This window comes from Microtus ochrogaster, chromosome 4, assembly GCF_000317375.1.
Source record: "Microtus ochrogaster isolate Prairie Vole_2 chromosome 4, MicOch1.0, whole genome shotgun sequence".
In the NCBI taxonomy this organism is placed as follows: Eukaryota; Metazoa; Chordata; class Mammalia; order Rodentia; family Cricetidae; genus Microtus; species Microtus ochrogaster.
In genome coordinates this window covers 72,217,310-72,242,608 of record NC_022011.1, presented here as the reverse complement: position 1 = coordinate 72,242,608, position 25,299 = coordinate 72,217,310, and the positions used below count along the sequence as shown (strand labels likewise).

At 43.9% G+C, this 25,299-nt stretch overlaps 1 protein-coding gene across 8 annotated transcripts in view; it reads left to right on the top strand.

The window, feature by feature from the left end:
• The window catches only part of Rbms1 (RNA binding motif single stranded interacting protein 1), a 216,769-nt gene that overhangs the window by 113,524 nt on the left and 77,946 nt on the right, over nt 1-25,299 (top strand). For 7 of the 8 annotated variants that reach the window (XM_013345990.2, XM_013345988.2, XM_013345989.2 and 4 more), the window contains exon 2: nt 12,689-12,864. In XM_013345990.2, the coding sequence (XP_013201444.2) occupies nt 12,689-12,864 (176 nt within the window). The remainder of the gene's footprint in view (nt 1-12,688; nt 12,865-25,299) is intronic. The other variant, XM_013345987.2, reaches the window with a different exon arrangement.

Sequence of the window (25,299 nt, the reverse complement as noted above, 5' to 3'; positions counted from 1 at the left end):
GAAGTGTTTTAGTGATATATAGTACTTGGTACTTGGGTTTCAGTTGTATGGAGTCTGTTCACTTAACTCAGAGATTGTCGCGTCAGTATGAGCCGTACCACCTTTATTCCTATCTGCTTTACCCATGTAAGGACCGTGCAGTGCCATGCTCCAGCCTGGGTCTCCCTTTCCTCTTGGGGAACCCTTGGCAGGTGCTTGAGTGTGGGTGGAGCAGAGCTTACTTACTACTGTAGTATGAAGTCCCCCAATGCCAGTTTCCCCTTACCTCTAATGTGCTTCCTGTTTCCTGTGATGGACGAGGAGATGGGGTAGTGATGGTGCCTCCTCCTTTTGCTCACTCAGGAGAGCAGGGATTTGTGAGACCCGTTGTTATTAGTTTGGATTAATGTAGGGTAGCAGTAGACAGTGAAAAACTGTCTATTCTGTTACGTGCGGCAAAAGTAAGATTTATACTAAAGCTAACTTAATGAAAGGGTGGGAAAATACAAACAAGGATCCAGGTTTCATTTCAAAGCCCTGAGCACAGGCTGGAGAGCTGAAACTGTGCATTGCACAGAAAACCTTGGTGTACAGGGCAGTTTGTACTGGGAGAAGATGAGCCCATGACTTGCAGCTTCAGTAAGAGAAATGTAAAAGGTGTTCAGCAGGCTTCATACTTCTACTTTTCTTTTGTTGAATGATACATTTTTATACAGAATACTGTGAAATCATTTTATAATCTAAAGAAAAAAAGCTGTGATTGAATTATATAAACTTTTGATCCCCCCCCCCTTTTGAGATGGGATCTCATTATATAGCTCTGTCTGGCCTAGAACTCGCTAGGTAGACCAAGCTAGCCTCAAACTCAGAGATCTACCTGCTCCTGTCTCCCCAGTGCTGGGGTTAAAGGTGTGTGCAACCACCACCCAGTTGAATTATATAAAATTTGAAGCCTTTTCCAATATTCTGCTTCACAGAGCAAGGTTCTCTTTGAGTCTGCTTCAGTAAAGATAAAAAGAAGACATGGCTGAGCCAGCACTTGACTTTTAGTTCCTGAGGCATCTCTGTTTCTAAGTTTGACCTCACCATCACCGTGCTGATGGACAGCCGTGTGTGGGATGACCTTGTAGACCAGAGGAGAGTCTTGCAGTAACAGTTAGTTTAGACACTTGTTCCCCCAGATAGTCAGAATTTGGCCTGTAAGAAACCGTGTCCATGGGAAAATGGAAAACTTCAGGTCAGGTCTACTGAAAAGCAGTTCTCCAGAGTGTCCTCAGGGCTGCCGGGGACAGGATCTGTTCCTCTTGAAGGAAACCCAGTTTGTCTAGAAAATTAATCGAGTTTATACATTTATGGACTTTGGATAAAAAGGAAACATGGAGTACACAAGAGAAAAAGTCTTACAAATAACTCATTTAAGGAAACTAAACATCAACAAAAGTTGGTGTCACTTTTAAAAGTATATGGATTTATGAGATGTAGGGAGACAAGAGTGGGTAGGTTCTTCAAGGGTTTCTAATCCAAGCCAATTAAAGTGACCGGTAACACATCTGGCTGCTACAATTAGTTTGTTTGATTCTTGTATTTTCTTGGAGATTATACAAGTTAAGGTCAGTTATGCTAGTTAAGTTTTACTACAAAAAATATATACAAAATCGGGATGAGTGGGGCTTCCAGGAATGCTTTAGGTATGCAAGTTTCTTTTTTTGTAAAGCAAGAAACCAGATCTCTGGCATAGATAAGGACATCACAGTGAAGTCCCCTAGAAGGTGACATAAACATGGGATGACTGTGGTGTGCACCATGAGCCATGCTAAGGAAACACTGTTTCTCTGATATTTTGGCAGAAGTACAATGTCAAGTCTATTGATTGTGTAAAAGTTCCTTGAGGAAGGTTGCCTGCTATTGTTATCCGTGTCACGTCCATAGCCTTTAAAGACGGACTTTTTATGACAGCTGTGGCAGGAACACAGACCTGGCTTTCCCTTTGATTTTCTGGATGACATTGGATGCATGGTTTGACTTCAGGAATCCCAAACAGTGAGAAGTTAGGCTCCGTTTGTATTTCTCAACATTTTAAAGTCAAGCTCTCCCTTTTTTTTTGGGGGGGGGGTGGGGTGGGAGGAATCCTACTCTTCCTCATTCCTGAAGGGGGTGTCTTTATTAAATCCTTCCCCCTCAAGATACAGTGAAATCTATTGGAAATAGGAGGTGGAGAGAACGCAAGAGCCAGAGGTGGGGATGACCCCAATGAAACAGCATCTCCAGACACAGTAAGACTGTTGGCACTCATGAATTCACAGAGACTGTGACAGCTCGCCTAAGACCTGCACAGGTTCTAACCAAACAAGATCCACGTGCTGGAAAGAGGAACTGGACGCAAAGTCCCGCCTCTAACCCAGAAGCCATTTGCATTTGATAAGTCCTGGGAAAGTGAAAATAGCTCTTCAGTGAGCACAGAAGCCACAGGCTCCCTGCCCTGGCAGGCACACAGTGGACTCCATGGTTTGGTTGTGTGCTTTTTGTTTTGTTCTTGTATATGTTTGCCTTATTTTTTTTTTCAGTTTGTTTAGATTTTTGGTTTTGGTTTTGTTACTTTTCCTCTTGAGAGAGGGAGGAGAGAAAGAACATAAAATTGGGTGGACAAGGAGGTAATGGAGAATCAAGGGAGGGGAAAGTATGATTAAAATGTATTGTCTGAAAAAATTTATTGAAAATTAAAAAAAAAATGTATCCCAGCCTCTGTTTCCTCCTGACCTTCAGGATTCCCGTTTTCCCAGTGTGTATATTTGTAATACCTGGTATTCCAGTCCACCATGAGTCAAAGGCTTTATTCTTTGCTGCAGCTTACTCCGCCTTAAAGCTGGCAGGGGCCCTCCTCATTTGTCCCCACAAACCAGGAGCAAAGGCAGAAGGTGGTTAGAGTGCCCCAGGGGAAATGACTGAGTCAGATTTTATATTTCTCCTGCTCCTGAGTTGTAGGCCTATCAGTTTGAGATAGGATTGCAGACTATTGTTTTTTGACCCTGCTGGAGGCTGTTAGCAAATTCAGTATCACTACCAGCACATCTTTCTGATAAACAAACAAACAAACTAGAAAATACTTAGGGTTTAATACATATTGTAGAGCTAATGTTATCTCTTCTAAATGTTTTCAGTTTTGCATGTCTGTGCCTGTTCGTGTGTACAGGGTGGAGTTCAGGCAAGAAGTCAACTTCTAAGGCAGATCCCAGAGGGAAAACTTTCTATTATGATGATGAAAGTTATAATTCTAGGCAGTCTGAGGTGAGAGCCGCTGCCCCTCCTTCATCATTTGGAAGTCTATGCAAGGCAGTACCGTTGCAGTCAGGGCCTTGTGCTGTATGGAAACTTCTAGATCATTCCAGTGAGGAAGAAACAAATAGAGATGTAATCAGGGCATGGGTACAAGTGCCCACAGCGCTGAGCCCAAGGTTCAGTACATGGGTGTACAGGGGAAGAAAAAGAATTTTTTGCTTTTGAGTTCCTTCCATTGATAACACATAAATAACAACATCAAAGGGAAGTGTTTCGTGTGGCTTCTTAAATAAGAAGAGTTCCAATATTACTTACTCAGTTTCCCCAGTATGCGGAATGCTTTGTTCCCTAGGGGTTCCTTCGTGAAACCACAGATAAGACAGACGTGCTCACTCACAGGTGTCCCTCTGCCCTCTGCCTCTAAAAGGCATTCGGGGTTTTGTTTTGTTTTTAAAGCTTGTTCCTAATTTCTGACTTACTGATTGCTCAGACATTTTGCAGTGTTTTCTCTCTAAGTATTGTTTTGCGGAAGAATTTCAGAATGCGTAATTTTCACTCTTGAGAATTTTACAACTTCAGCAATATTTCTTCTCAGAAAAGAAAGTCTAAGCATAGGCTAGGACTGTGCTGTCAATTAGCTCTGGGGAGAGCTGGAATGGTAGACGGTTAGTCCTAGAATCCCTGACTCCCCAGAACGTATTGGGGTGCTCAGAACCTTTGCAGCAGAAGCAGCAACTTCGCCTCCCTAGACGTTTGGTCCATTTGTTTTCAGTGAAGACAAGAGGAAGGAAAGGAAGCCTTTGTTCCTCTGTTGCTCACAGGCCAAGAATTTGGGGCTCAGAAGGAGAAAAACCCTACACACCTGTGTTCAGAATTCTACTGTGTCCCTATTCTCGCACCCAAGTTTAGCAAGGATTTGTTTGCCATGTACTAAGAACTGCTTGTTTATGGGTGCCATTTACTTTGTCTTTTTTTTTTTTAAAGCTTGTTTTGGAGCTATTGCAAGTGAACAACACCCAGTGTCACTTTTATATATGCCCCAACTCTGGGGTGCCTGGCTGCCAAGGAGCATGAAGTCCCAGTGTAGCTGAGATAGCCAGGTGATTTGGGTTATGAGTTCTGGTCTCTCTGTGCATTCACGCCAGTTCCCAGACTCCGAATTTCAGCCCGTTCTCACTTTAGTTTATTTGGGGACATTTCCTCTAATTCTGTGATCACCTAGTAGCATAGTGCTGGCTTTTGCATGGTGTCTGCTCCACTTAGTTGCCCAGGTTGGACAGACGCTGTGTAGTCGGGGTCTGTCCTTCCACTCTGTTGCTCCGCCTGTCTGTCTGTCATCTGTCTGTCTGGCAGCAGTTTGCTGCCTTCTGTCTGAGTGTGCTTTAGCTGGTACTGGCAAGGACTGTGAGTCAGCTGTATAATTTCTGAGCTGGAAGAGCAATTGGGCTGTCCAGAGATGCATCCATTCTCCTTCCTGGCCAGGGCAGACTGAATCTGCATGCTGATTTTCCTGCCTGGAACTCTTTTCTTTCCACTGGGGATGGGGCCATGCATGTGACTAGTCTGATACTCCTCACAAGCAACCCTCTCAATCTAAATGCCAACACTGTGTTTCTGTGAGACTTTGGGACCTATGACATCATGGAGTCCAACTTGCTTTCTAGGTTCTCCCTCAACTTTCACAGTTCTCCCTTCCCATCATGCAGTTCTCCCTTCCCATCATGCTGTCAGAGCTTCCTGCAAGCCAGACAGATTGGGTGGTGGCCTATTTAGTTTTGTCAACTTGACCCAGGCCAAGGTCATCTAGGAGGAGAGGACTTTAATTGACAGAATACCTCCATCCAATTGTCCTGTAAGCCCACAGGCCAATCTGATGGGAGTATTTTCTTGATGAATGATTGACGTGGGATACTCCAGTCCACTGTGGGCAATGCCACCTGTGGACTGGTGGTCCTGAGTTGTTAAGAAAGCTGAGTGAGAAAGCCAGTAAGCAGCCACATCGCTGCTTCTCTGTGGCTCTATCTCAGTTCCTGCCTCAAATTCCTGCCCAAACTTGCCTCAGTGGTAGACTGTACCTCAGAAGTGTAAGGCAAATAAACCAAATCCCCCAACCCCCAAGTTCATTTTGGTCATGGTGTTTATCAGAGCATGCCTAGTGCTCATCAAAGTCAAAACAGGGTGTCAGATCCCCAGGAATTCAATTACAGACAGTTGTAATCCACCGTGTGGGTTCTGGGAATAACTCGGTCCTCTGCAAGAGCAGCAAATGCTCTTAACCTCTGAGCCATCTTCCCATCCCCACTAGAGAATTTCATTTTTAGATTATATTTGAATGGTTAATATAACATGTGCCCCTTTCCTTTGGCAAGCTTACATCCAACCAAAAAATATGTAACAATTCATTGCCTGTTTTCATAATCTCGAGAGACTGCTACCAGGTTTATGGTAAGACAAGGGACAGCAAAGATAAGAGAACCAGTTTCATCACCTAATTGAGTGGGTGGGTAATACAGCTATACTATCCACGTGCTGAGGGTTAATAGATACTTCCTCACTTTCTGGATACAGCCCAGTGGGAAACTACCCATTGGCTGGTGTTGCAGGTCATCTGGCTCTGATCGACCTGTAAGAACAGCAGCTTCTTGGCTCTCCATTGCATTCTGCTCAGTTTTCCTTCTCCACTCCCCTACACCGGCACTTCATTCTAGTCCCGAGGAGGACAGCATCCCAAGTGGGATGGGATCAGCCTGTTGGAGTGCCCTCCCCCACTCCTGTTTGCTAGTTTCCTTAAGGTTGACTACTTTTGCATCCTGGATGATAGGGAAATACAGCTGTGTGTGACCATTAATACCCTATGTGGTGTCCTTGTATATTTTTCATAAGGCATGAGAGTGTGATGTTTCCCAGTGTTCCATAACAACTCTCTGTTCTGGAGAAAATGGAAGGTGTGTGTGTGTGTGTGTGTGTGTGTGTGTGTGTGTGTGTAGGGACTATAGAAGGGATGGATTATAACCTTCTTAAATTAGGGTGGGCATTCTGACTTCTGAGTATCAACATGGTAGTCTTAAAAGAAATCAAAGGCAACTTCAAAGGTCCATCTGGGTTTCCTTTCCCTTTAAAATACACTGGACTTCTTAGGGAGGTTCTCAAGGAAAGGCCATGGTAGGAAGACAGACATTCTTTGGCTTATTAGTGATAGAAAGGAAATGAAACATTTCAAATGTCAAGTCTTCAGTTTTAATGGTCTTAGCTGAATTACCATCTCTTAACAACTACATGGTGACTAATTGGTTTTAGTTCACGTACAATTAGTATTGCTTCTGAAAGGCCTTTTCTCTTTGCATTGATGTAGAAGACTTGCCTGATGTTGTTTAGGGGTGTAGGATGCAAGGACAGACCTTGCTTACCTTTGGCCTGCTTTCAGTCCTGGGTGAGTGAAGAATTCCTAGCGGGTCTTTCTGGTAAGGTGGGCATTTCGACCTTTGCAGAAAGTGCTCCCAGAATGCTGTTCACATAGGAAGCCCCCCCCCCCCCGGGTGCTAACATTTACCCACGCAGAAGTAGAAAGCCATCTGCCATTACAACATTCCCCACTGGTTTAGTTTTCTATCAATTTTTGGCCTGCAAATCCTGCAAGTTAGTTTTGTCAACCAAACACAAACCTAAACATGGCTCTGAAGAGAGTATCTTAGTTGAGAAAATGCCTAAGATTGGCCTGTAGGATATTTTCTTAATTACTAATTGATATGGGAAATCCCAGGCCATTGTGGGCCATGTGACCCCTGGGCAGGTGCTCCTGGGGTATAGAAGAAAGGCTGAGCGAGATTCTTCTATGGCAGTGGTTCTCAGCCTTCATAATGCAACCCTTTAGTACAGCTCCTCACGTTGTGGTGACCCCCAACCTTAAAATTAATTTCATTGCTACTTCATTGTTTTGCTTCTGTTATGGATCATGTGAAGATCTGCGTTTTCTGGCGGTCTTAGGTGATCTCTGTGAAAGGGTCATTTGAACTCCAAAGGGTTGGTGACCCACGACTTGAGAACTATTGCTCTATGGCCTCTGCATCCGTTTCGGCATTGAGTTCCTACCCTAACTTCCCTAGATGATGGGCTATAAGGTATAAGATGAAATAAATCCTTTCCTGCCCAAGTTGTCTTTGGTCATGGTCTTCATCACAGCAACAGAAACCCTAACTGAGATATGAATTAAGCCCAGACAGATGTTACCATGAAAGCTCTCTTACTTTGTTTACCCTGCCCACGGAGAGACAAGAAGTGTGGTCTGTTAGGAAACCTTGTTCAGTGAAAAACTAGAAAAGGCCAGGATAGACGACATCGGGCTCTTTGGGCTGAATGAGCACTAACTATGGTCTTCTAACCATCCAGCAGGTCCCTGATTAGACTGTTTGACCTGCTGTGAGCTTCACGCTCAGGGTGGCTTTTCACATTGCAGGGCAGGCTGGGGATTTTCCTAGGCAGATGCTGGAGACATCAGTGACCAAGCAGGCAGGTGAAAGTTATTCTTTTTAAGTTTATTTTATTTTAGTAAATTACCATCTGTTCCTTCTAGACACATACTCTGCAAGTATAGTTGCTTGGGATTTATCAAGTTCTGAAGCTTTAGTGACAGACTCAGTGTTTCTTTGGGTCTATGAGTGAAGGTTTGATTTTGCCCGACTTCATGGCCAGCATTCTGAAAAGCCTGACTCCCCATTTTCAGCATGACTCCTCGGTGGATTTTCAGAAAACGTGTGGAAGTCATTCTCTCATATTTAATTTTTTTTATCATATCAATGGTTTATTTGCTTTTATTAGTTAATTATCAGTTAAATTGCTTTAGCTGATACTTTAGAATACACAGTGGTGCTTGTTAATGGAGTAATGTGACGTTCCAACGTATCGTCCATTGTATCATTTTTAAATCAGGATAAACCTCTCTCTCTCAAACATCCCTCCTTCCTGTTGGAGACTTTCAAAGTCCTTTCTGCCCTCTGAAATGTACAGTTCATTCACGGTATCAGTCCTCATGCTGCTGTGGAATAGCACGCCAAAGCCTCTTCCTCCCGTTTGATTGTGGCTTAGCTCTGTGTGCTAACCCTTCCCCCCCAGCCGCATCCTCTCTCCTCTCCCCAGCCTCTGTAGTCATCATTCTAAGCTCAGATCTACTGTAAGATGGACTGTTTCAGATTTTACTTAGGGTTAGCATCACTTCTGTGTCTTACTTCATTTACCATAAAACCACTAGTTCCATCTGTGAATTTTAGTAGCTAAATAGTATTCCACTGTGTGTGTGTGTGTGTGTGTGTGTGTGTGTGTGTGAACATTTTTTTTCACCCATTCATCACTTAGTGGGCATTTAGTTTGTTACTGGTTGTTGGCCTTGATGAACAGTTGGTGATGTAATCAAGGAAGTGTAGATGTTGCTTTGTTCATTTCCTTTAGATGGAGTGTGATTATTAGGTCATATGATAGTCCTGTTTTTGTTTATGGTTTTTTGTTGTGGTTATGGAGTCTCACTATCTAGGCCAGGCTGTCCTTCAGCTTTGGATACTCCTGCCTCAGGTACCCAAGTGCTGGGATTTTATATGCGACTCACATGCTAGACTCTCGTTTTTATATTTTTGGTTGTGAGCCTAGCATGTAACGGCCGAGCCATCTCTCCAGCCCTAGACTCTCATTTTTAATTTTTAAAAGAACCCCATCATGTTTTCCATTGTGCCTGTCAAAATCCCTTCTTTTTGCTGGGTGTAGTGGTATACACTTCCAATCCCAGGGCCCAGGAAGGCACAGTGATCATGAATTGGAGTCTAGCCTGGGCCTCCATAGTGAGACCCTGTTTCACAAACACAAAGATTAACTCCTGTTCATCATTTCTTGCACAGTGTGGAGTTGAACCTAAGGTCATGTGCATACCAAGCTGTCTCTAAGCTTTTTACTCCCCCACCTCAGAAGCCATTCTTTAGGGGAACAATTTATAAAGCAGGATTTATTTAATCCTTCTTTTTCAAGCTAATGGGGTTTTTACCTCCGCTAGTTCACTGTGCGCTAATGAGAATAACCCACAGGCACCTTTTACTCTAACGGAGGAGAGTCACACTGCAAAATCGCAAGAATTGGGTAATGAGGATGCAAGAGGGTGGACACGGAAACTCAAAGCAATATGGCACATTGAAGAGATGGACCGTGGTTGGAGGTTCTGACTTTGTTATCTGGCAGATCTCAGTTCAGAATGCAGCCCTGCCTGCCGCCTACTTGACTGGGTGTCACTGCACAGTGCCTAAATGCTCCCAAGACACAGTTCCCTAATCTTTGCAATGAGAGAACAGTGCTCTACCTGTCTGTCTGTTGAGTTCAATAGAAAGCAGGACATAACATGCATCGCTTAGCAAATGGACACTTCTTTATGCTATGAGTTCACAAACTGTGATTTGTTTTGTTTTGTGTGTTTGTTTGTGTTGATGGCACCGGAGACTGAACACAGATCCTTGTGCATGCCTGCCACTAAGCTATGTTCCTAGCCTGGATTTAGTGACTTCTGAATAGTTCATCTTTAAAATTACACACACACACACACACACACACACACACACACACACACACACACACATTTAAACAAGTCAAACCCTTTCGTTCTCTCTCAGGCATCTGCCTGTCTTCAGCTAACTCTAGGAAGTGTTGATATTTAGGTAAAATTTAACTTGAACCTTGTGCTGTCGAGGAGTCACTAGCCTTGTGGTCCTCCATGTTTGAATTTGGGACCCTCTTGTCCTTCCTGGAATCTGAACTCTGCGAGCGCCTGTACCCTAATTGGCAGCCCAAAAGGAAGACCCAGGTTCCTTACCTGCTTCCCTTACTGGGAAAGTATTGTGAAAATAAATATGGATGACAGTCAGACATCATACAGTAGAGCAATTTGATATTCAGAAGTACAGATCATCGATCTCTTCCTTTTATCAACAGTAAATACATACAGAAAACCTACTTTTTAGTTCCAAAGAGTCACCTAATTAATAATAACCCATATGTTCTGATCAGAACAAGGCCATGCCCACCATGCCCCATCGGAACCAGATAGGATCAGGGCTCGCATGGACCCAGTCTTGGAATGCATATGTCTGCTAGTACATACGCTTGTCCCTGCTGTGTTCCTACAGAGAACTAGGAGCCGGGAGAGGCCAAGCAACAGCTGTCATCCCCGGGCCGACACATGATTGTTTTATCCAGGACTCTGCCTGTTAGGCAAGTGTTCTACCTCTGAACCACAGCCTAGCCCTTCATCCCTGCAGATGGATTTTTCTTTGGGTCGCCAGCTCCTAAATACTGACATGGAGACTTATTATTAATTATGAAAGTCCAGCCTTAGCCTAGGCTTGTTTTCAACTAGCTCTTATAACTTAACTCATTTCTATCCATCTATGTCTGCTACATGCTACATCCTGTTTCCAGTTCATCTCCTGGCATCTCCTCTGTGCACCTAGATTCATCTCTAGTTCCTCTCTTTGCCTGGAAGTCCTGCCTATTCTCCCTGCCCAGCTTTTGGCCCGTTTAGCTCTTTATTACACTAATCAGCAATACACCTTGGCACAGTGTGTACAGATACCCTCTAACACATCCCTGGTGTTGTTCAGTAGCCGGCATCCTCTGTCCTGTGGTTAATACCAATCACCTTGTGCTCTGGGATGGTATCTTAGGCACGGATCACGTCCCATTTAAGAGAAAAGTCAGGCTTACCTACTTCTGTCTGTGGTTACAAGCTGTCTTGTCAGTCAGAGCTTGGGAGATGGGGGCTAATGACTGTACCTTTCTAGTACCTCAATCCAACTCTGAGAAGAAGAGGGTAGGTAACTGGAGATGCTGAGAGACTTGAGAGAAGAAAGGCAAGATCCTTGTGTGACATCTGTACCAGAGCAGGAAACAGGGCTGAGTACCAAATTTTTATTTATAAATACTTAGAAACCGGTGTCTTTAGAGGAAAACTAGTGGTGCACGGACAATGTGTGAATTCACTTGCCTGCCAGTGATAGGCGTGAATCACAGGGGGGAAGGGTGTGATCTCAGGCAGGGCTGTCTGGGATTTGGATGAAGCAAGTGCCAGTTCAGGTTCAGCTCTTAAGGAAGTAGAATTTCCTCACTCTTTGTTTATTCTTCCAGGAACTCCCCTCCTAAAAGAGTCTCTTTAGATGAAGAAGTAGTTGCATGACAACTTAGCAGGGACCCAGAACGGAGGGAGGAAGGAAAAGGCCCAGAAGAAAGAGTCTCTGAGTTCTCAGCTCAAGTTGTGCCCTTAGCATGCCTTGGCAGAAGCTAGGTGCAGAAAGTAGAGTCTGCAGCGGTCATCTGAAATGGCTAGCAAGATAAACAAGAGTACATTTATTATATATGTGTGCTATTAGCATTTTTCTGCTATAGAGTTTAGTTTTTCTTCTGTATGCCTTGCGTTTTAGTCTGTAGTTGTAAATGTCTGGCATCAATATTTGAAATCTTTGTTGAGTATCTAGCAAGTATGTAAGTTCGTGTGTTCAAACTTGGTGTGTAAGTGTTGCTCTTGGCTTAATATGTTTGTCACTTAGAAAATAGAAAGGAGACTATACCTGCCCTTCTGCACATTGCCTGTGAGGACAGTTTGGGTCCTACTCACTGTCCTCAGGCTGAGCCCTTTAACTTCCTCAAAAGTCTTGCTTGGGCAGAGGGTCAGAGAGCTGGGGTTTCCTTCCAGAAGCTCGCAAAGCAGCAGTATCTGGTGTGTGCGCTTCAGACACCAACTTAGGTGTCTGCTGACTGGAGAGCCAAGCAGGCTCTGCAAGATGTGCTCCAGGGAAGCTTTCTGACTGCCACAGCATTCTCACAGGGTCTGCCAGAGGAATAGGCAGCTTGTGGCGAATCTCATCCAGATGTCTCCAGAAGCCATGGATCTAACTTAGAAGTTTGCAGCTCTGGCTGAAACTCTAACGTTCTTACATATTAAGAGAGGTCTCTTTTTAAAGAGTATTCTGAATCAAATAGTCAACTACTTTTAGATAGTCTTCAGAATCTGGACACTGTTTCAAAATTAGTGATTTCTAAATTACTGTATATTAAGATGACGATATCGTGTGACTTCATGCAAGTTAATTTTGAGTCTCAGGAGATAACGTTTCTTGAAATGTGCAAATAAATTGATTATCTATACATTTATCCATATTTCAGGTACTGCTGAATAAAGTTCTTTCATTTCATGTTGAAAGAAGGGTTTTTTTTGGTTTTGTCTTAAAATGAATAGATTTTTTTTCCCTACAAGTTGAATTTTGTATCACAGTAGCTCAGGATAATCTTTGTTTAATCTCAGTATCTTTATTTTATTTATTTGTTTGTTTTATTTTTGTAGCTCACATAGCCTCTGAGTGGTGCTTGACCCCTTACCTCCGCTCTGACACACTCTGTTTTTTGCTTCCAGCAGTCTCTGGTCCCAGCGCACCCCATGGCCCCTCCCAGTCCCAGCACCACCAGCAGTAATAACAACAGTAGCAGCAGTAGCAACTCAGGATGGGATCAGCTGAGCAAGACAAACCTCTACATCCGAGGCCTGCCCCCCAACACCACTGATCAAGACCTGGTCAAGCTCTGTCAACCGTGAGTATATTGCTCTGAGTGCCTTAGCTGCTGAAGCCTTCCTTGATCATAGCCATAGAGGATATAAGTTATGTTGCAGGAGATGGGCAGAGGATAAAAACATGAGACCCTCTCAGCGCTAAGCTCTTGGGCATTTTCTCAGTATTCAGAATGCCCACATACAGATGAAGTTAGAGCATATTCTTGATAAAATTTGACTTGGCACGTGAGAAGTAAAATAAGAATTGATGGTTTGGTCTTTTTTTGAGAGTATTCCTCTTTCATGGAAGCCCGCAAGGGGCCCATGAATTCTGTGAGAGAAATCTGCTGACATTATTGTTAGAAAGTGATCAACAAGCTGGCCTCCTCTTGAGTGCGCGTCAACTCTAGGTTCGTGCAGGGTAGTATCCCTGTACTCTCATGGGCACCTGGAGCTCTGTGGTGCATATCATTCACTGGGTTGTCCTTTGGAAATAAGAACACCTCCGCTTCCTGCATCTTCAGAGAAGGATGCATGTGCTATAGGTTCCAAAGTAAATTTGCATCTTCTACTAATGTTGATAAATACAATACAGATGTCTTATTCCTTGCAATTACATTATTGCAGCTAAGTGACAAAATACTAATATAAACCAAGGAGCCAGAAGTACCTTTGAGAGAAAAGATTATTGCGGAAAGAGTTGAAAACATCAGATCTCATTGAGCACTGCTTACACATAACAGCACTTTGTATTTATCCAAGGACAGTAATGGTCTTTTACAAAAAGAAATTCTGAGCCAGGCGGTGGTGGCACACACCTTTAATCCCACCATGGGGGAGGCAAGGCAAGCTGGATCTCTGTGACTTTGAAGCCAGCCTGGTCTGCAGAGCAAGTTCCAGAACAGGAACCAATGCTACACAGAGAAACCCTGTCTCGAAAACCAAACAAACAAACCAAAAAACTAAAGAAAAAAAAAAAAAAAGAAAGTCTCCATAACCACATTGAGCCGCCTGCTAGAGAGTGTTGCCCATTGCCTTCCAAATGTCTTGCTTGACAGCATCTCATTTCTGTAGTTCTGGGTAAAGCTCAGATTTATTAGTCTTTTCTGGGTGGGGGAAAGAAAAAATATTCAAAACTAGTGAGCATTATTTCCAAACTGAAGCTAAAGCTACAGTCTGGCCTTGATTTGCTTTGTTTTGAGAAGCAGGGTGGGGCGATGCATGGTGCTCCTCCAGGCTCTCAAGGGTTGTGCAGAAGGCCATCTCCATGAAGCTGAGCTTCCTGTGCCTTTTTCTTATCGCCCTTCCGGTCCAGTCCTTCTGGAATCTGGGAGAATGCATCACATCCTACACTGAGGTCTGATCTGAGAGGAAGTCTAGCTCTTGGGAGTTGCGAACTCTGCCAGGCATGTCCTGCCCCGCTGCAGCCGTCAAGACCGTGAATAGGCCTTTAGCTATCTTGTCTGCTACTGGCCTTTCATTGGCATCTTCTGATGCTTCTGCGGCATAATTACAGGTGGATAGAGCACTGTAGAGTCTAAGAAGCTAAAAATACACCATAGGGACAAGGGGATGAAGCAAATTCTGTCTTGAGATTTAAAGGAGAGGATTTCAGAAGGAAGCTGTTCCTCAGCTGGTTTTAAGTTATGTAAGAGTTGATGTCAAGGAGAAAGCACAGGAGCCATAAAATGATAGATCCATATGCCACGCTTTATAAACCGGAAATATACTTCAAAATTTTGGCCAGTGGTTTTTTTTTTTTTAATTGAATCAAATCATTTTCTAAAAACGATGATTTTTTTTCCCCTAGACTACTCACTCCATTTTTATTGTTGGTTTCTTTGATGTGTATAGGTTTTCTTAATATCTGTAACCACTATTCTCTTTGCTGTTATCATTAGTAGCGGTAACTTAGCCATTCTCACCATGTCTTATCATTTATAAATGGAGGCTCTTGCAAGATCCCAGGTTTGGTATTAAATGCTGATGATTGTTTTGGCAGCTGTTATCTATGGAGGCAAGATACAACACTGATGGGGGGGGATGCTGCCTCAAAATCCGCTACCAGCTTTGTTCTCCTTCACCCAGAGAATTGAATAAATACAGACTCTTATTTGCTGACTGTGTGTGTCTTACAGTGTAGAGAAAGACGTAAAGCAACACGTGTGCTCCGACCTTGACTTCTGAGAAAGCGTAACTAGTTGGTGGCCTCGAAGTGATGCCAACTTTATGGCGGAGTGGCTTCCTTTAGGACCTTGGAAGTCCTTTAAGCATAGAGATTATAGAAGAATATAGGAAACTTTGTAGGAAGGGTAGATAAATCCATACCTCTGAATCGGGGGAAAGCATTTTAAAAGTGTAAACTTAGCACTAATTGACCTGGGCACTGGAGATGGGGAGGCGGGGCTGAGGAGGTGGGATGGAGGTCAGCCACAATTGAAATCAGTGATTTGTTTCTTCTGAGATTTAGCTCTGCTCCAGTTGTCTGAAAATGGAAAAAGATGCCAGGAATGTTTGTTCCATAAAAAAATAATGCGTGGAGCTCAGAAGCAAGTATGGCCAAGATTTTACACACTGGAGAGGAAAACGAAGTAGGTTTTGGAAGTAGAACATGGGATGGCTAGAAGGTTAGGAGAGCTGACAGTGGAAAGGTAAATGTTGTGGTGTGAAGTCAGCCTTCCCGATGCAGCGCTCACGGCACTGGGTGATGTAGGCCACCATGGTCATGATGGGGAGGGGGCGTGGGCCATAGCATGTCAGCTGGGAAGGCAGCAAGATTAGGCAAGTGAAAACCAGAGAGGAGGCTCTGATTCTGGACATGGCGGTCATGGTCAAGTGATGTGGGCTGCGAGTAGATACACCTGCAGGAGTGCTTTAGGGAAGACACCAACAGGCTCTAAAATGTGAGGTGTGGGTGGAAATGTGGAGAGCGTGTAACTCCAGGCTGCTTCAGGCTTCCTCCATTTCTACTAGCCGATCTACTCAAGAAGACTCTGTCAGCATGGAAGCCTGTCCTGTTTAGGAGATGACGTGCCTCAGGGAGCAGAAGAGACCAGTTTGTCAAACCTGGGCCACAGACACTCTTCATCCTCCCCATTTTCTGAAGCCAAGCCAATCAAATACCAGGTTGAGTGTTCTGATATATATTAATAAGATAGTTCTTTCGTTTCACAGTCCTGAGCTGAGGTAATAGAATTCTAGGGGCTCGCTACCTCGCGTGCTCAGGGTCTCAGCTGCTCCTGCCTTGACCTTATGTCTGTCATATTGTCACTGGTGTCCGTCTCTGTCCAAGTCTTGCCGTCATTCATCTCTGTGTCCTCTGCTTATTACTCTTTCCCAGCAGTGCTCCACACTCTCCACTTATTATACATTTTCTACTTGAGTATCTTATCTGAGCCCCAGATTCACTGCTATCTTCCGTACCTCAAAACTGTGACTTAGCTAATTGATTTTCTCCACTGCAAAGCTTTGGAGTTGTTCCGGACCACCCCCCATTGTCCTTCTCCCTCCTCGTTTACTTCTTCTTAAGGTGTGGCGGGAAAGAAGTTTACTCTCCTTGCCTGAAAGGTGAAAGTTCTCCACTTTCCCCCTCAATCCTACGAGGCCGTGGTCAGGTTTTCCGTGCCTCCTTCATGCTTGGACCATGCTAAGCCCATGCACCTTCTTATTATAGATGCACCACTCACGGTCTGCATTTCAGCCCCTGCTCTCCTGCTTGCCACATGCCTGTTATGTTACTTGGCAGGGTGGCTCATACTAACAGTGTCTTAACCTCTGCAGATTCCTCACCTGCCTTATAAAGACAGGATGGTGGGGCTGCAAACTTTTGAAACCCCAGTGCCATCTACTACCTACAGGGCTAGGCAGATGTCTAGTGTTTCGGTCTGTAGCCTGGAAAGTAGGTCAGAGCTTTCATTACAGAGTTGTTATAAAAAAAAAAAAATTGAAATCCAGGTTATATCTCCTCTATTAGTATGCTTGGGACAAGAAATATTTTACGTTTTAGGCTTCTGGAATATCTTTATGTATACAATGAGATATCTGGGGGAAGGAACCCAAGTCTGTACACAAAATTTAGTTATACTTCCTATAAACACATACCCATATCATGAAAGTAACTTTGTACAGTGTTTTCAGTGTGTCTGCATTTTGACTATGACTTACCACATACCGTTAGACGTGGGATTTTCTACTGTGGTATAATATTCGTGTGCAAAAAAAAAATTAGATTTTTGTCCTACTTCGGAGTTTGCATTTTTTGAGTAGTGAAAGAAAGACAGCTGATCCAGTCCCTGTCACCAAATAAATATTAATCCTTCTTTTTGTCAAAACCCTGTTAGGAAAAGCTTTAAGTATGTATACTCTTACATTCAAAAATAAAGAGTAGAAAAAAAAAACCCACCAGATTGTGATTTTGAAACTGGGGGAGCCAAGGAAGTAGTTTGAATAAACATAACTCAAGCCTCCTCTTCCTTCAGGCTTTTGTTGGGTACTTGTAGACGGCCAGTTTCAGGGTCATGCAACCTTCCTCATTCCTTCCTGGTTATTATTTTTACTACGGCGTGGGAAACTCTCCATTTTGCCCACACTTTTATTTAGAAGATGGACCAACTGTTTGGAGTGGCATACGGTGGTCTGTCCCTCTGAGCCCTGCATTTGAGAGGTGAAGCTGTAAAGCAGCAGGGGTTCCAAGGCCAGCCTGGGCTACAGGGAAGGCATCTCAAGCTAACTATGCAAACAAAAGCAGTATCTGTGTGCACAGTTTGTTCCACAGGGCATCCTGATTTCCCGTAGGAGCCCAGGCCTCTGCTGGCTGAGAGACTGTTGCAGCTCCAGGCTCTGTTGCAAGGTCCAGGGCTCTCGCTGTCTCAAGAAGGTGTTTGAGCTGAAGGACTGTGTGTGGATTTCCAACAGTGCTTCTCCTCTGCCTGCATTGCTTTCCCTCTTCCTAACCCTACCCGCCCACCGCTTTCCTTGACTCAGTTGTTTATCTGAGCCTGGAACTGACTCTACCCTCTGACATGCCAGACTCCTTAAAATCCTTAAAATAGAATCACTGGTCTTGATACCTAATGCATTTTGATTTCCTCTCTGCTTTTGGTTCTCTGCAAATTGTCCCGGTCATTGGATACATTATAGCTCTTCAAGTGAATTAGAAAAGCAAGACATGTCAGCAGAAGTTGACAGAAACAGCCACCCATCATTTGAGAAAGAATTGAGCAAACATTTTCCCCCTATGGCAGTGTGCGAGAAAACCTGAGGAGAACTCAGATTTACATGATATGAGGGCACAAAGTAGCTTCCAGACATGAGGCAGAATTTCGGTCTCAAATGACACAGAGCGTGTCAGGAAGGGCAGCTGCTGGTGCCCAAAAGTTCTAGGAATCTGAGAATGCTGGTGCTTCAAAGACAGAGGAAGAAGGAAGTAAAAGCATGTTGGTGCACAGCTTGGTATTGTAGTAATAGGAGCGGCGGGGCTGCTTCCCGCCACTCGGCTAGCTTTACCCAAAATAATTACATGGACACTGTATTCATTTAATCACTGCTTGGCCATTTCTATCTAGCCTCTTCTAGGCTAACTCTCGCACCTGGATAGCCCATTTCTAATCATCTGTGTGTAGCACCCCAAGGTGCGCTTACCGGGAAGATTCTAGCCTACGTCCATCCTGGGTCGGAGCTTCATCGCGTGTGCCTCAGAGAGCAGAGCTCTCGCCTCTGCCCGCAAGAGTGGAGCATCGTGTCTCTCTGAGGCGTCTGCCCCCCGAGAGGAGAGCTGTTGAGTCTGACCTCACTTCTCTTCCTCCCAGCATTCTGCTCTGTTTACTCCTCCCATCTATGTTTTAACCTATCAGGGCAAGCAGCTTCTTTATTTAATTAACCAATGACCTTCCTCCATCATGGTATCCTGCAGTACCTGGTTGTTACGCAGGGCTCCTGGTGAGCGAGGAGAGAGAAAAAGGAGGAAACACTGGTGGGAACGTATATCTGTACCTTGGATCTGAAGCCAAAGGGTCTGGAGCTGATTCTTCACAGGGGACTTAGCTCCTGTTGGAGAGGAGGAGGAGCATTGTTCCTCCCTCTTTCGCTCTCTCCCGGATGGTGGGTCTGAGCCCAGGAGGAAGGCTTGCTTAGGGGAGAGGATGCTCAGGTGTAAGAGGAGGTGACTTCCATGAGAGCTGTGAAATAGATCCCAGTGGCTATGGCGTGGGACAGTAGGGAGTATGGCAGGGTCTGTCCACCTGTTGTGACAGAGGACAGTGGGGCGGGGTCTGTCCACCTGTTGTGACACAGGACAGTAGGACATAGGGCGGGGCCTGTTCGCCTGTTGTAACAGAGGACAGTAGGAAGTAGGGCGGGGCCTGTCTGCCTGTTTTGACACAGGGCAGTAGGGAATATGACAGAGTATGCCCATGGGCTGTGTCATGGGACAGTAAGGAATATGGCTGTGACTTTCCAGTGGGGACATTGAGAACTGAGCCTGACTGAAAACGACTGTAAGAGCCCTGTTCTTGGTACAGGAAAAGCCTGAGACGTGCTGAGAGAACACAGGAAAGGCCCAGCTTTTAAGGGCCCCCTCTTGGAACCCAGGCTCTAGCATCCCACCATGTTCCCATGGTGACCATACTCTCCCAGTGAGATTCACAAATAAGGCCAGTAAACCACTGTTCTGAAACAATTGGTTTGTCAGGCACTGGTTTAAAAAAAAAACAAAACAAAAAACAAAAAGAACCAACCTTTGTCACCAGGTCTGATGACCAAAGTTTGATCCCGGGGATCTCCATGGTGGTAGAAAAGCACCCACTACTGAACTACTGAAAGTTGTACTTTGGCCTACGCACATGTGCACCTGTATACAGGCACACACACAAATGTCATAATTTTTTTTTTAGAGTCTGTTTAGATGCAGAAAGTTTTAAGTTGCTTTATTGTCTAAATACATAAAGGAAGCTAACGAGACAAAATGGCAACCTGGAGTAACCCCACTGTCTGCATCTCCATCACGTCTAACTAGAGAATAGCTTAAGCTTTCTCCTCTGGAATATTTCTCCTCTGCCCTGGGAATAAGTGACTGTTGCTTTATCCCAAAATGAGTAGGTTTCTGCTACAGTTGCTGCTTTGTAGCATCATTAATAAAAACAAATGATCATATTGTCACCATTCATGTCTTGGGGTTTTCCAGGCTTACAAGTTCCCAGTCTACTGAAAACCAAACCTTTCATTTTTATTTCTTAGATCTCTTTGAAGGGCAGGGGGGAGAAAAAGAAACAGGCAATATTAGGAAAACAGTTCTGGTTAAATGTGCCCCTTAAAAGTTGTCTACAGCCTCTCAAGGGTGCTTGATTTGGCTAAAAGATTCTCAATACAAAATAAAAAACAAAGTAGAATACTAATCACAATAGTTCTGGAACTGTGCTCATTAACATAATAGCGAACACACAGCACACAACACAGCAAGGGCGTCTGCCAAGGTATTCAAGCATCCTGCCCGTTGTTTTCATTCTCTCTCTTCATTTTACGAAGAAGTGCCAATGTGCCAAGCCAAACTGTTGAGTTAGGAATTGTAACTTAATTCTGTTCTCCTGGCCAGTATGTCTGAGATTCCCAGTAGTTGAAGAATTGAACAGATGCCATATTTGAGACTGGGAAAAATAGATAATCTTCATAAATTTTTTTTCTAGCCAAAACATAGTTAAAAACTTGGATACAATATTGTGTTTCATCGGCTCTTCCTCCATTTGTCTCTGGTTCAGCCATGTATTTAATCACCTCAGGTGCTGCTTTCCTTCCTCCTGGGAGAGAATTCTGGAAATGTAAGAAACACTTTATATACAACAGACATTTTACTAATATACTCTAAAGACTGTTGGAATTCACAAAAATAGCTGTAGTATTAGAAAAAAAGAATCCCCAGGAAATACAAATGCATGTTTCCAAATAGAAAACTCTCTTGCTTCGACCTCTATTACCATGTCTTTGATTTTATAATTAGAACTGTTTATTTTTAGGATGAAGGCGATTCTCTAAAGTCAACATGGTATTTAATCCTTGACAGTTGCCCTGTACAAACACAGAGTAGAACCTTACTGAAATACAGGTCCTGGGTGATGAGCCTGGCCACCTTCAAGCTACATGACTTGCCTCCCTCTGCTAAGACCTCCTGTGATTCAAGTACATGCTGCAGCATGTTTAGAAATAGCGGTACCCACAGTGTTTCCAGTGTCCTCATGAGTCGCTGAAGCCTCCAACGCTCTTGTTTGCGAGGTGCCTACTATGTACGTGTATTTGACATTTTGGCAGAACTCAGTTGTATTATTTTCTGATTTATCCTCTGTCAAATAGTTGGTAACCTTGGGTACCTACTGTTGACTTTGCCAGTTGTCTTTGGAGGTAGGGTGCTTCTTAGGATAATAAAGAGAAAGAGACATCTTGCCCTGCAATGTCCAAACTGCATAGGCAGCTGGCACCCCACCTTCATTATCGCCCTTAGCAGAATGTACCTGGGAAGCCTGAACAAAATGATCATATCACACAGGTGTGTGAACTCCGCCTGCCTTCTGTGAGCATAGAGAGTGTCTGTTAGACACCTATTCCTTGTTTGTTTATGTGAACCTTGGCTCTGTGTAGCAACGCCTTGGAGGTGTTTGACCGGTATGTGAAGGTAAATGTGTGTATTGTCATTTGGAGTGAAAACCTTGAAAATCTCTATCTGGCAGTTATAGTGGATTTTACTTAGAGGGTCCTTATTCAGTTGCCATGAATCTCAGAAATTTACAACCCCTCCCCTGACCTTTTCCCCACCTACAATTCATATTAACATAGAAGGGTGAGAGAAGAATGAGGGGTGTGTGTGTTCTGTGGGTGCAGAGATGGAGTAAGGGCTGACCAAAAGCACACGAGGGTGACTAGTGTTGATAGTATGGTGTATTGTAAAATACATATTCTCCAGCATTCCTATCACAAGGGCATGTGGAGTGCTTAAGGTGCTGGATATGCTAATTGCACTCAGTAGGTCCTTATATAAAGACCTGAAAGATCACAGATCACGTGGCACCTGGCAAATGTGCTTAATTATTTTGATGGGTCAAACAAAACTGAACTTGAGAAAACACGTGTGGAAAATCCATGTGTTATATATAAATGTTTAAAGGATCCTCTCTGCCAGAGTTTATATTTCATTCTTGCTGGTTGCTGGTTAGTACGCGGAAATGACTTATTCAGTCCTCAGAGACAGTTTGCATCCGGTAATGCTGCCTGAGTTTTAAGAAGTTGGAGGAGACCTCTTTCTTATTGATCAGGATCATACAGCAAACATGGTTGAGCCGAAACTTGGACTCTGACTCTTCAGACTCCAAAATGCATGCTCCAAGGACTGTTTTCTGAACGCATTCCTGATCTCTCTGCTTGCGCTCATCGCCGGGGCCTATGTGTTTCCATTTGCTGCCATCTACAGAGACTTGTTCCTGAAGGCCTCTGAGAAAGCCATCATAGATTTAGCAAGATTTTTAGAAAAAAACAGGCCTCCTTAAGTCCACTTTAACCAGTCAGCAGAATCAGAAGCTCAGAGCAGAGGCCTGAGAAAAGAGGCAGAATCTGTCTTTCCTGATATGTAACAGAGCCATCCCCTTGTGCATAGCTGGTCACCAGACAGAGCTCATGGTTAGCTAACATGCACTACCCTGACATTACACAGCACAGAGAAGGTACGTTATGTTATTTGCTTGATGCCTGCAAGAGTTCGATAAAAAGAAACATTCTTTTAGGGATCTTTGTCTGAGAAATCCTGACACTGTGTTGTAAAAGAACGGACTGCGTAGGAACATTATAATTTTCTTGTGAACGAATAATACATTTGATTAAAGCAGATCAAGTCATTCTTTGGCAGAAGTAAGGGATGCGTCTCCTTTTTATCTGAGTTAGCAAACTTTTATACACACCATGCTGGTGATATTGCTGGACCATCACTAAGGCGCATTTGCCCACCTTTTAGGAGGGTTTTACTGAATAATGTACAAGAGAGATTGTAGAGCTGTAGCTGCTACAGGAATCTCATGTGATATGGGTGACCAAGGAAAGCTAGCCTTTGCATGAGTCTTAATGCAGTGGGCTGCCAAGGCCCAGAACTGAAGAGGGTACCTCCTCATCTGCCTGCTCTGTCTTGTGGTTGTTGGGGAGTTGGGGACGTGGTGAGCAGTCTTGAACACTGGAGTAAAGAGGGGGGCAGGACTGCCTCAGGGCTTACCCCTGAACTAATGTGGGATAGAGGGTGTGTCTGGGGGCACAGAGGAGTAGAAGACTGGAAGATTCTGGGCTAGAAAACCAAGAGTTTGGTATCATTACCGACATGAGGATCAAGGGAAAGCATTTATTTTTATGATTGCTGGAAATACTTGCCCACTCTTGGGTGAAACTTTTGAAATTGGGTACCTATTTGCTTTCTGAACTTGTGTCCTTGAAGTGTAGCAACTGAATGGAAAGAGGTAAGCCGCCAGTTCCACACGGGTGAATCTTCAATGCAGAAAAGAGACTAGTAATTAAATGTTATGATTGTCATCTGGAGTAAGTGACCTAGGTACATTAGAACTTTAGCAAAGAGGCCAGGAATAATAATATTTGTGTTTCTCCAGAAATTATTCTTAAAATTATAGTATAGTAGAACCAGACCTGGTAGTCCATACCTATAATCCCAGGATTTGGGGGCTGACACAGGAGAACTGGTACAGCTTTGAAGCCAGCCTGGGTAACATAGCAAATATATTACCGAGCCTGCCCTACATAGCAAAACCTCACTCAAAAATAACCAGTGAAAACTCCAAACCAAAATATTATAGTCGTTTCGAGGGATTAACTTGTTTAACAATGGCTTTTATGTACCAGAAGCTTGGCAGAGTCCTTGAGTAGGGTCATTTGGCTTCAAACTGGACACTTCTGAGAGGAAATTTCGGTGAGAAGTTGGTCAAAGGAAGAAGTGCAGCTGCAGCCCCATAAATGGGATACCTGAAACATTAATAGGGTACGATGAACATAAGTGGGTTACCTAAAACATTAATAGGGTACCCGTAATTAGCAATAAAGTAGACTCAGTACATACAGTCCTGGCCATGTGTGTGGCTCTGCCAAGAGATGCCAAAGTCCTCTTCTTGATTGTTCTCTCTCTCACCTGCGTAGGTTGGCCTAAACTGCTTCTAGGGAACAAAACAGCATCTTTCTTGTTTTCTGTATATGTAGGAGCATCTGCCTGTCTCTATTATAAACTGTAATGTCCCTCTGCGTGGAAGGACCCCTTGTCAAACCATCAATCTTCACACTCATATTTAGATTGCCAGAATTACAAAGAATACTTTGTTACGGTGCAGGAGCTGTTTCTTTAAAGATGAAAAGAGGAAGCAGACATTTCTGGTCCTGTAAGCAGATGAAACCTGTGAAAACATTTGCATATAAACAGTTCTTCCGGCATGTTTCATGATCATCTCTAGATCCAGGCCACAAATGATAAAGCCATCACTGCCCCTTCATGCGTAGCTCTTCTCCATGGATGTAGCTCACTAGATATGTGGCTAGCCCTTCATACATGTGGCTTCGCCACCTCATGGATGCAACCAAGAATAGATTGAAACTGTTTGAAGAAAAAGTTGCATCTGTGCTCATGTGTCCCAACCTCTTCTTTCATGATTCTCTGAGAAGTGTGTTATGACAGCTAATAACTGAGCATTTACATTGCAGTAGGTATAATCAGTCATCAAGAGATGAAGTGTGGAAGTCATGCGTATTGTACATTAGAACCTTTAGCACCTGCAGACTGTGGTATCGGGGTGTAGTGAGATCAGCGAGTCATCAGTACAAAGGAGGACTGTGTTTTAAGACTTTCTCCATACCATCCTTTTATTCATTACCTATAATTGACATTTGATACTACGCAACTGACCGTTAAAAGGCATAGTAATTAATTTTGGCTCAGGTTTTTGAAGCCAAAGAGTTTGAACATTTGATTTCAAAATTTATTGAACTCTTGCCCCTTCTGGTTAGAATCAAGAACCTGGTATCTTGATTGTTGAGGCGTGCTCACTCTCTCTACCTCTTGACTAGATTATGAAACAGCCTCTTGATGACTTCTGTGTTTGGCGCACCCCACTTCAGCCCTTTAAAGAAAGAAGAAACATAAGGAGTGCTCAGGAGAACGAAGCTTTGCATGTCCAGACTCTCCTGTAGCTGCTGCGTCAGAATAGAGAGAGGCCATGGCACTCGCACCTGCCCATGCCCCTTGCTTGAGCAAATCGCTCAACTCTTTGTGCCCAGGTCCCTCCCCCCCTTACCCCCCCCCCCCATCAAGCCAGGATGATGATAATGTCTGTGGCACACAGTTCTCGCAAGGACGAAAGGCGTTAAAGGGGCTTTTGATATTTAGGGGCTTGGGTTTGTGTTCTGCTGCCATGCGATCTAGTCTTTGTTTCATTTTTTAAAAACCTCCCAGGAACAGG